The sequence below is a fragment of the Mauremys mutica genome, chromosome 1 (assembly GCF_020497125.1).
Source record: "Mauremys mutica isolate MM-2020 ecotype Southern chromosome 1, ASM2049712v1, whole genome shotgun sequence".
Taxonomy (NCBI): Eukaryota; Metazoa; Chordata; order Testudines; family Geoemydidae; genus Mauremys; species Mauremys mutica.
In genome coordinates, this window is record NC_059072.1 from 155,513,791 (window position 1) to 155,526,034 (window position 12,244).

General features: G+C 42.5%; 1 protein-coding gene across 1 annotated transcript in view; it reads left to right on the forward strand.

Moving 5' to 3' along the window:
• Nucleotides 1-10,143, forward strand: part of USF3 (upstream transcription factor family member 3) — a 47,124-nt gene extending 36,981 nt beyond the window's left edge. The window contains exon 6 of the mRNA XM_045001032.1: nt 499-10,143. Coding sequence (XP_044856967.1) covers nt 499-6,956 — 6,458 coding nt within the window. The 3' untranslated portion in view covers nt 6,957-10,143. The remainder of the gene's footprint in view (nt 1-498) is intronic.
• The last annotated feature ends 2,101 nt before the right edge of the window (nt 10,144-12,244 follow it).

Sequence of the window (12,244 nt, forward strand, 5' to 3'; positions counted from 1 at the left end):
TTTCTGTGTAAATATTACAGAGGGTTTAATAAAACATAAAAATGAACTGGAAAGCCAAGAGAATACCAATGCAGTTACCAATATAAATGCAGTACAGGTGTTTGGCCACAGAGAAAAGACAAATTAATGTGCCGATTTAATTTAAACATTTTTTTCATTTGTTAAAGAATTTCATCAAGTGTCCTAAACTTCCAGTATGATTCAGTCCACTAACAGATGGCCTAGTTGGAAAAACAAATGTATCTGTCTATTACAGTGACTGAGTGCTCTGGTGTGACATTACTAAACTGAACAGGAAGGTGGTAGGGTGCTATACCGTAAGAGAGACTTGGCCGTACTTAGAAGCCCTTATAAGTATGGGTTTTAGAGACAATATGTCATATTAACAGTTTATTACAGTGACACTTAGAGTCTATTTCCCAAATCACGTCATGACAATAATCTTTTCCAGCATTTGTAATGACACCACTGTAAAGTTGTATTCTCACTGTTTTGCAGCTGAAGAGATAAAAAAGCTCCGGAAACAGTTGGATGAACTCCAGAAGGAAAATGGGCGATACATAGAACTACTGAAAGCAAATGACATTTGCCTGTACGATGATCCCACAATTCACTGGAAAGGGAATCTCAAAAGTGCAAAGGTCTCTGTTGTTATTCCTAGCGATCAGGTTCAAAAGAACATCATTGTCTATTCGAATGGGAGTCAACCTGGTGGAAATAACCAGGGGGCATCTGTCCAGGGAATAACTTTTAATGTTGGTCATAACTTACAAAAACAAACAGCCAATGTTGTACCAGTTCAGAGAACTTGCAACTTAGTGACTCCTGTGACCATCTCTGGTGTTTACCCCACAGAAAACAAGCCATGGTCTCAGACCACAGTTTCTCCATTGGCGTCCAATCAACCAGTTCCTGCTGAGAATATTCTTGAGCTTTCCACCTCAGAGAATGAGCAGGACATGCTTACCTCTGCTACTGCAAGCTCACAGAATGCTTCTCAGTCTGGGACAGAACAAGAATTACAGTGTTCCTCAAGTAGCACACCACAGAATGATCAAAATGTCCCCAAAATTAAAAATGGACAAGAATGCACCAAGTTAATGAAAAAAACAATCATGCATGGCATCAGCATTCCTTCTAACACCACCGTAGAGGCCTCTCAAGTTCAACAGGTGAATGTGACCTCTTCAAGCATACAGGGTCCTAGAAGTGAATTTCAAGAAAGCTTTGTCGTTTCAGCAACTGATACCACTTGTACCCCATCTGTGAGACTCTCCATTGTGGATAGCCTCTCTTCAGTAAACATCCTCAAAAGTACAGACTTACTAAGTAGTGCTGGGGTGCCTGTGACTTCTGCAATAGAAACCGTTAAGGCTGTAACAGCAATAAGCACATTGCCTGCTGGTCCATTAGACAACTGTTGGTCTTTTTCAGGCTCTTCAGGTGTTGGCACTTCTGATTTGAAAAACATGAGTAGCCTTACACGGATCCCTTCAGCTGGAATCACACAAACCACATGGACTACTTTACAGCTAGCAGGAAACACCGTTCAGCCACTAACCCAGACACCATCCAGTGTTATGACTGCATTGTTAAACGAGCCAGTTAATGGTGCTGGTACCATATCTTCCACCCAGAACAGACATTTGGCACCAAGCGTCAGTTTGAATACTTCTGTGCCTGGAGATGGGCAGGCAGCTGAACAAATTGTTGTTACCTTGCCCTCTTGCCCATCTGTACCTATGCAGCCATTAATCACTCAACCACAGGTTAAAACACAGCCTGCTGGAAACATCTTTCCATTGAATTCAGCTATGCAGGTAATTCAGGTGGCTCAGACAATTGGGTCAGCTGTTACTGCGGTACCTGCTAATCAGAATGTCATAATTCTGCAGCCTCCTAACACCACGCCATGTCCCCCAGTGGTGAGAGCTGAAGTCCCCAGCCAAACCGTTAGTCAACAGATTGTAATTATACAAGCAGCTAATCAGAATTCTCTTCCTCTCCTCTCTGCACAGCCCCCTGGTTCTCTCAGAGTTCCTGTGAATGGAGCCAGTCCAATAGCAAGCTCTAACAACTCTGTGCAAAATACCTCTGCTCCACAAACTTTTGGAGGGAAACATCTTGTCCATATATTACCAAGACCACCTTCTTTACCATCTTCTAGCGCTACACAAACTTTTTCAGTTACAATGTCAAATCAACAACAGCCTCAGACTATTTCTTTAAATGGACAGCTGTTTGCATTGCAACCTATGATGTCCTCATCTGGAGCTTCAAATCAAGCCCCTATGCAAATTATTCAACCTACCACTAGCGAAGATCCGAATACCAATGTTGCCCTCAATACATTTGGTGCTTTAGCTAACCTCAATCAGAGCATATCACAAATGGCTGGGCAAAGCTGTTTACAGCTGTCCCTTAGTCAGCCTACTAATCCAACAACTGCCAGCAGCCAGATTGCCCCAATTAACTGTGTTTCATTACCAACTTCTGCAGCATCTTCCATAGCTACTGAAAGTTCAACAGTGTTATCCAGTGCTTCTAATTCTATAAACACTTCTCCAAAAAAAGCTTCTGCTGGTTTGCCATCAAACATAAAATCAAAAAGGACAAACAAAAAGACAAATACTAAAAAACATTTGGCAGCGAACAGCAAAGCATCATGTCCAGTGAATCCTTGCAGAGATGCAGGGAAACTTGATTGCACTAATGTGGAAGCTACAGCAGAGCATTCAAATAGTGAAGGACTGCTTGAAAACATGCCTGTAGTATCACAAGCCATAGCTGTATCACAAGCAAACAGCATGGCAGCACCAACTGATGTAAGCATTTCTGACTGTCAATCCAAAGAGACTCTGAGTTCTGAACAGATGGTGAGCTTACCAGAGCTGAATTCAACAGGGATACCAAGTTCATCACCGCTAGAATCTGTGATGTCAGAACAGTTTGTACTAGTTCCATCAAGTTCCAAAGATTCCACTGCTCTTCTGCAAACATCTCAGAATAACCCATTACCTGACTCTGTGTTGCCAGAATCTTCCAAATCGTGTGTTACCACCAGCATCTCAATGTCCTCTGCCACTGAAGCACACGTGACAATTTCTCAGGTTTCAGGGGCATCTGCACCACAAAACAGTGTAACGACAGACCATGCTTCTGAGGCAGAAAGCATTTCAGAGACCTGCAGTGTTGGGCAAGAGTCATCAATTGTGATGCAAACCACAGACTTGTTAGAGGGACACGGTCTAACCAAAATGCTGTCTGACCTTACTAAAGAAAGAACAGCGATGCTAAAACCCTCCTTTTCGCTTCAGGTGGAACATTCTGATTTCCCCCCAGAAAACTCTAAAACAATAAAATCAAACGTTGATTTGCCTGAGAAGCAGGAACTTTTGTTAATGAACACTGAAGGTGACGCTCTCATGCAACATCATTCCTGCATTTCCGATCAAGAGGTTGTTAGTGGTTCTCTTATTGCTAGCAGGCAGGCGGACTCTCCAATGTCAACTAGCTCTGGGAGTAGTCGTGGCTTCTCAGTTGCATCCATGTTGCCAGACACATCTAGGGAAGATGTTACCAGCAGCACATCAACAAATACATGTAATAGCTGCACTTTTTCAGAGCAAACTGACATTGTAGCTCTTGCAGCAAGAGCAATTTTTGACCAAGAGAACCTTGAAAAAAGTGGAGGAGGAATACAAGTTAACTTAAGGGATGCTGCCTCTAAGTCTTCTGAAGTTGCACCTTTGGAAAGCGAGCAGCAGCCTTTTAAACCACAAACAGTTAAAGCTAATGTAGGACAGTTGGAAGCAGCACCAAACAAATTCCATGCTCAGGATCCAGTGCAAACAAATGTTGATAGACCAGTGGAAAAACCAAGCTGTTCTGTAGGAGTGGAAGAATCAAATACTGTACAGATTTCAACTTCCCAGTCACCAACTGTAACCAGTTTAAGTGTAAATAATCTCATACATCAAAGTCGCATCATCCACCCTCTTGTAAGTTGCTCAGGTTTATCCCAGCCTTCAGAGCAAGCAGCTATTCCTGCCACAGGGATTCGGTCCATATCATCTAGTTCCTATGTCAGTCAGTCTCCAGGATCAGCTATGATGACTGAATATGCTCAAGATCAACTGAGTGCTATTAGGGCAAACACCATGCAGGCTCCACAGATGCAGGAACCACACTTAAAGCAGCAAAACCATGAAAGTCGCAAAGACTCTGCTAAACGTGCTGTCCAAGAGGACCTTCTGCTTTCTTCAGCGAAGAGGCAGAAGCAGTGTCAGACAACGCCTGTCAGGCTTGAAGGCGTGGCATTGACGAACCGAACACCAGACAGTATTGCTGACCAAACTCAAATGTTGATTAATCAGATCCCTCCCAATTCATCCAATCCGGTTGTAACAGTGAGCAATCAAGGGCACACAGATGGTCTTAACAGATTATTCCCATCCAACAACAACTTTGTGACCTCTTCTTTGAGGCAAACTGAAGTTCAGTGCAGTTCTCAGCCATCCATTTCAGAGCAGCAAGGTCAGGCAGGAGGTCAGCATCTACAAGCTATACAACATGTACCTGCTCAAGGTGTATCGCATCTTCACAGTAACCACCCATACTTAAAACAACAGCAGGCTGGACAGTTAAGAGAGAGGCATCACTTATATCAGCTACAGCACCATGTTCCTCATGCAGAGAGCTCAGTCCATTCTCAATCCCACAGTGTCCACCAACAAAGAGCAATACAGCAAGAGGTGCAAATGCAAAAGAAACGAAGCCTTGTCCAGGGAACCCAAGCCAGTCAACTTTCTTTACAGCAGAAGCATCATGGAAATGATCAAACTCGGCAAAAAAGTGGACAGCCTCATCCCCACCACCAGCAAATACAGCAGCAAATGCAGCAGCACTTTGGAGCTTCCCAGCCTGAAAAGAACTGTGAAAACCCTTCAACAAGCAGAAACCATCATAACCATCCTCAGAGCCATCTAAATCAGGATATTATGCATCATCAGCAACAGGATGTTGGCAACAGACAGCAAGGCTCAGGGGTTTCATCCGAACATGTATCTGGACATAATCAGATGCAGAGACTTCTGACCGCCAGGGGCTTGGAGCAACAAATGGTGTCCCAGCCAAGTATTGTAACCAGGCCATCGGATATGACCTGTGCCCCACACAGACAAGAAAGAAACAGAGTTTCTAGTTACTCTGCAGAGGCACTTATTGGGAAGACTCCTTCTAATTCAGAACAGAGAATAGGGATATCCCTTCAAGGCTCTAGGGTTCCAGACCAGCTTGAAATGAGAAGTTACCTTGATGTTTCTAGGAATAAAGGTTTGGTAATTCATAACATGCAGAGTCGTATATCTGTAGACCATGCGGTTGGCTCAGAAGTTCAACGACTTTCTGATTGTCAGACATTCAAACCAAATGGGGCTAGCCAGCAGCCAACAGGCAATTTTGATGTACAGGCCTCAAGAAATAGTGAAATTGGTAACTCTGTATCATCCCTCAGGGGCATGCAATCACAAGCTTTTCGAATTAGTCAAAATACTGGGCCACCCATAGAGAGACAAAAGAGATTGCCCTATCAACCGGTTCGGGGTATTCCAACGGGAAATGCTCTTCCGCCAAGGGACAATGAAAATACATGCCACCAAAGTTTTATGCAGAGTTTACTTGCCCCTCATCTTGGAGATCAGGTTAGTGGAAGCCAAAGATCAATTTCAGAACATCAGAGGAATACGCAGTGCAGTGCATCCTCCACAATTGAATATAATTGTCCCCCAGCACGAGAGAGCGTCCACATTCGAAGAGATGGTGAAGGTCAGAATAGAGAAAGTTGTGACATGTCTATGGCTACAATTAATACTAGGAATAGTTCTTTAAATATTCCTTTTTCAAGTTCTTCTTCCTCAGGAGATATTCAAGGTCGAAACACAAGCCCAAATATTTCTGTACAGAAGTCCAATCCCATGAGAATGACTGACAGTCATGGAACCAAGAGCCACATGAATACACCTGTTTCTAGCAACATGCATGGAGTTGTCCGGCCAGCTCTCCCCCACCCTGCTATCTCTCATGGGAATGCTGAGCAAGGGCAACCATCTGTTCGTCAGCCAAATTCTTCAGTTACTCAGCGATCAAGGCATCCTCTGCAGGATAATAGTGGTTCTAAAATCCGCCAGCCTGAAAGGAATCGAACTGGAAATCAAAGACATGGAAATGTATTTGACCCTAGTCTGCCCCATCTTCCCCTGTCTACCGGTGGCAGTATGATCCTTGGGCGCCAACAATCTACAATAGAAAAAAGAGGCAGCATTGTCCGTTTTATGTCTGATGGCCCTCAAGTGTCTAATGATAATGCAGCCTCTGACCAGCATGCTTTGTCTCAAAATTTTGGATTCCCTTTTATTCCAGAGGGTAGTATGAATCCACCAATAAATGCCAATACTTCTTTCATTCCACCAGTTACTCAGCCTAGTGCCACTCGAACACCAGCCCTAATCCCAGTAGATCCTCAAAATACACTGCCATCTTTCTATCCGCCTTATTCTCCTGCTCATCCTACTCTGTCCAATGACATTTCTATCCCTTACTTTCCCAATCAAATGTTTCCTAATCCAAGCACAGAAAAGCCCAGTAGCGGAGGTTTAAACAATCGATTTGGATCCATTTTATCTCCTCCCAGACCAGTTGGTTTTGCTCAGCCAAGTTTTCCTCTTCTCCCAGATATGCCGCCAATGCACATGGCCAATACATCACACTTATCCAATTTTAACTTGACATCTTTGTTTCCAGAAATAGCCACAGCTCTTCCTCCAGATGGTTCAGCAATGTCGCCTTTGCTTTCAATAGCAAACACGTCAGCTTCAGATTCTTCCAAGCAATCCTCAAACCGACCTGCCCACAACATAAGCCATATTCTAGGTCATGATTGTAGTTCAGCTGTATGAAAATTGATAGACTGACGTTTAGTCTGAAGGGTTATGTTTATATTAAAAAGGCATCCTTGAAGAGACCATTCATAGCATCACTGTTTGTCAAGTATGTATATATGTGGGTACTTCTGTATTTATATACATACTGTATATCCACCCACTTGCTAACTTTAAAGCACCAGTGCCTATAGCAATTCTTATTAGTAACAGTAAGAATGCGACACCTAGAGCTGTGCAACTATTGAATGTTGATTTTACAGCATTCAAAAATCTGATCGTTCCAGAATAACTGACACTTTCAGCTCTTGGATCTAAAGTACCAAGTAAAAGATTAGCCTTGTGGGAGATGAGACTGGAGGAGATAAGTGCTTGAGTTTTTATTTTAATTCTTGGTTAATTAACTTGTCCAGAAGATAAAGTGAACTGTTTAGAATTTGGGATTTTTTGTAAAGTATCTTAAAGAGCCTCGCACATACCTGGTCTTTAAGTCAAGTTGGTATCAAGCTAGTTTTAGTTGATAAAGACATTGGCTTTTTGTCTGTTAAAGCTTGTGACGTACATTCTAATTAAGGCTGAGTTGATCAGATAAAAATCTGTGTGTATGTTTCCATGGTCAGCTTCTGAGCAGCAGTAAAACATTTGTTATTTTAAAACATTTAGTTTCCCTTAAAACATGATTTGCTGTCACTTTCTGTGAAGAAGAATTTTATTCAGGTTTGTATGTGGAACGGCATCAGCTCCTGCTGAACTGTGTATAGAGTTTTTAATATAATTTATTACCCCTTTTAGTGTAATCAACATAGACACAGCCGTCATGTTTTTTGTCATCTGTCAGTTGTTTGTATGCTGCAAGTTACCTCAAGGTATCTTCCCTATACCTTGTTTAGCACTTTCTTTGAGTCTTTTTTTTTTTTCCTGGTAATTCATGTCCTTATATCTATGTCCGCTTTCCTGCATTCTTTGGATTAAGGACCCTTCCTGTAATTCACAGCAAATGAGCAAACTACTATGCCTATGTGGAATCCCATTGAAGGTAATAGGCTCCCTGCGGACACAGCAATCTTCCCACTCACTGTCAATGGCAGGATCAAGGCCTAATTTAATATTAATACTTTGCACTTAAATAGCACCTTTTAGCTAACTCAGTGTGATTGTGGGTGGGGCAGAGAGATGAATGTGTCAATTCCTAAACGCATGGCATATAGGGAAATTCTTTCTGATTTGTGGGAGAGGGCGAGAGGGACAGATGTTTACTGATTTTGTTTTGATTTTTTTTAATATTTGCAAAAGAATTGTACACGGTTTGGTCCCATTTCATTAAGTGAAAATGAGGATGGACCTAGGAAAGTGGTATTTATTTAGTGACTACTGCAACATAATTATCTTGAAGAAAGGCAGAAGTCTTTTTTTGTATTCATCCAAAACCATCACTCCAGATTTTTCATGTTTTTGCTTCCACCAGCCCACCTATCCCTATCTCCCTAGACTATAGGATCATGCTCAGGCCACAATGAGGGGTAACAGCCGAAGTTTCTCTGAGGCATCCTTCCTGTGCAGACCAGGGGCAGGCAAAATGCTTCAAGCAGCACTAGGTGTAATGAGCTGTATGGTGCTCTACAGGCCTGCTCCTGAAAGCTGCAGCATGACCTCCTCCTCTGCCTGCTGCCAAATGCTTGAGGGATGGGGTAGGCCAGGCCACACCCCATCGTGGCTATGAACCATCACAGCCTAGCCCATTCTCATTTGTGGATGTGCTTGAAAAAAGGAGTCTCTTTGTTCACCCCCAGCTGTGGGCCCACATGGATGTAGCCAGTTTTGTTGGTAGACTGAGGACCTGATTCTCATATACAGTAGGCCTCTTTGCACTGCCTGGCAGAGTAAAGGAGCCTTAAAGTGGACGCGAATGTAAGGAGACCTTTGTGTATATGAGAATCAGGCCCTGTGTCTATAATCTGTCCTGAGGGTGGTTTCATTGGTAACACTATATATGTCCTGGTATGAATGGCTGTGCTTCAGCCTGCAAAGTAAAGGGAAATCGTTCTGTCTCAAACTGGGAATCCCATTCTAATTCAAATGGGAAGTATCTTGAGGGAACTGAACGTATTTGGTGCTTCAAGATTCAGTGTTTGTCAGAAACAACAAATGAAATAAAAATCACAGACATTTATTTATGTTTTTATTCCATTTTCAGGTTACACTGAAAGGTAGAACCTATGAGAGCTCAGTGCCACAGCCTGAGGAAACTGGTTTATGCAGAATGATAGGGATAGGAATTGCCACAAGTTTTAGCTTTGTGACTAACTGGACATCCTAAGGGCTTTATGAGGTTCAGCTAATCACTGTTTGTCGGGAGTTTTCAAATACTGTAATGTCCAATGAGGGCTGCCTTGTGCCATGGAACAAGTTCCATAATGTTGAACAGTGCCATTGGGCCTGCCTCGTGAAGTCAGGAGAACTGAGACAGCTTATGTAGGCATTTATACCTGTGAAAAGTGAGTGTAAAACACAGCCATGCTGATGTGTTAGTATTTTGCACTCACAAATGTAAGTGGCTACACAAGAGACAAAGCAGTGGAGGATTGGGTCACAGTTCATAAAATGAGATTAATTTTAAAAAAAAGTTCCTAGATGTTGCTTTATTCCCACTCATCATTCCATGCATTCATCTAAAACTGACAGCTTCAGGTTGCAGTTTCCACACTACAAAGTCTCAATTGCTTCACGAGATGTCTGAAAGTTGAAGTGAATGTGTGAAATTAGTAAGGCAAATTCATCATTCATATAACTCTGCTGACTTCGCTGAAGTTATACCGGGGTTAAATTAGGTCCTGTGTTTTTCTCAGGGGATGCAGGGCAATCTTTTTGTTTGTTGTGTATCATATTCTGAATGGATGTGAACTAATAGCGTAGTAATTTTACAAATAACCTAAACTTCCCGCCACACCCTCTGTCCACCTACGACGAATGTAGAAAAGAGTGGCCCCATTTCATATGACACCAATAGTTTGAGTATTAGTACGGGTGTCATTAGTGACATAAAGACCCTGTAAGTTTGCAGGAACCACACATTCCTGCGGCACATGGCTCAAAAGTAATGATCAAGTAACCTAAGTTCTTTAGAGAACTTAATCTTGCAGTACAGTTACAGAACTCGGTAGTTCCTATGTAATCACAAAAACAACAAGGACTCCGGTGGCACCTTTAAAGACTAACAGATTTATTTGGGCATAAGCTTTCATGGGTAAAAAACCCACTTCTTCAGATGCATGGAGTGAAAAATACCGATACAGGTATAGATATACTGGCACAGGAAGAGAAGGGTGTGTCAGTATATTTATGCCTGCATCTGTAATTTTCACTCCATGCATCTGAAGAAGTGGGTCTTTTACCCACGAAAGCTTATGCCCAAATAAATCTGTTAATGCCACCAGACTCCTCGTTGTTTTTGTGGATACAGACTAACACAGCTACCCCTCTTGATACTTGATATGTAATCACAGTGCCACTCTGTAGTGACTTTTGTAGAAACTACTTACCGAGTGCAGAAGGGGGAAATTCCATCTCTCTTTTGCCCATCTTGTTCACAATACTTTCTTTTGAATTCTAACCAAATTCCAGTGTAAGCCATATATATGTATATATAAAATGCCATATTATGCTGATAGTTAAGGGTAGTTAAATGATATTTTTAACTTATCCTGCTGACATTTATCACATTAAAGTTGGCATATTCATGGTTTGTGTAAGATCAGAATTGGCTGACTGCTGCGAAAAAAAACAGACTAGCATCAAAACAAACTAGAAAGCTTGATAATGGACCCTCTCCTGAAAGGGCCATGATAAATACCCCTTGGCCATTCTGTTGCACTCCATCCTTTTTCTGAAAAGGGGGTCAATGTTTGGCTGCTTAATCAGTCCGAATGGGTGCATGGTGATGACCTGTTTGCCTGAAAGATTGTCTGTTCTCCTGAAACAGCTTTTTCTGGATTTCCCTCCTAAAGGGCACATCATTTTCTACCTGGAGAAATGGCCCTGCACTTGCTTTCCTAACAACAACTTCCCAGTGACCAGCTAGATTGTTACAAAACATACATTCCTTATGGGTGCCTGAATTAAGGATTTACTGCCCACCTCACCTACTTTAAGGTGGCAATCTAGAACTAAATCAATCTATCTACTTTTTCCTCCCCGTGGTCCTCTTCTGTTTGTTTAATTATCCACAGGAACAGCAGTCAAAAGCCAAATTGCAGAGAGCCAAATTCTGCTCTTATTTAATCCAAATTTACAACAACGTAACTTCACTGAGGCCACGTTTACACTTACCGGGACGGTCGACGCGGCGAGTTCGACTGCTCGGAGTTCGAACTATCGCGTCTGATCTAGACGCGATAGTTCGAACCCCGGAAGTGCTAGTTCGAACTCCGGTACTCCACCGCGGCAGGAGGAGTTGCCGGAGTCGACCTTCGAGCCGCGGAGTTCGCTTCCGCGGCGTCTGGACGGGTAAGTAAGTCGAACTAGGGTAGTTCGAATTCAGCTACGTTATTCACGTAGCTGAATTCGCGTACCCTAGTTCGACCCCCGAGCTTAGTGTAGACCAGGGCTGAGTTACTCAGGCTTCACGCTTGTGTAAATGAGAAGAAAGTTTGTCCCTAACGTAAATCTATCAGCAGGAGTTGGCTGGTCATAACTTAGTTCTGATCCTTTGGGACAGGCAACCAAGTGCTAGATCTTGACAGATGACTGTGTGCTTACTAATGGCTAGGACACAGGTACAAACTAAAAAGTTACTTTTTTTTATTATTATTATTGTGCTAAGATGGCATTGTATGAAAGAAGACATTTCTCATCTTACTCCCCTAGGAGATTGTATACACGGAGACATAGCCTGGAGTAGTTATCCTTGTTCTGCACTACCTCCTTGCCTATATGCTCTTATTCCTCACTGAAGAGTGCCTTTGGGCAGTTTAGCTTAAAAGGCGTTCAGTGCAGAATGAGAGCGTCCACACAGAGAGCTACTGTAGAGTAGCTGTTGTGCTTCAGATTCACAACCTAGCTTGTTTTGCAATAGCTTCCCTGTGTAGACAAGCCCTAAAGCTTTCTCTATATATTGTCTTAAGGTAAATATATATGTATCTTCTCCAGTAGCCTAAGAACACAGGCTCCCTTAAGGCACCTTTTCCTATTATTATTTGTTGCTCACACCCAAGGCTACTGGTTTGTCACAGGATTCACAGGTGTCAGGTGGTTTTGGTTAAAGTTGATAGTGTGAAGAAATGCAAAAGAGAAAGCAATCCCCCCTCTCT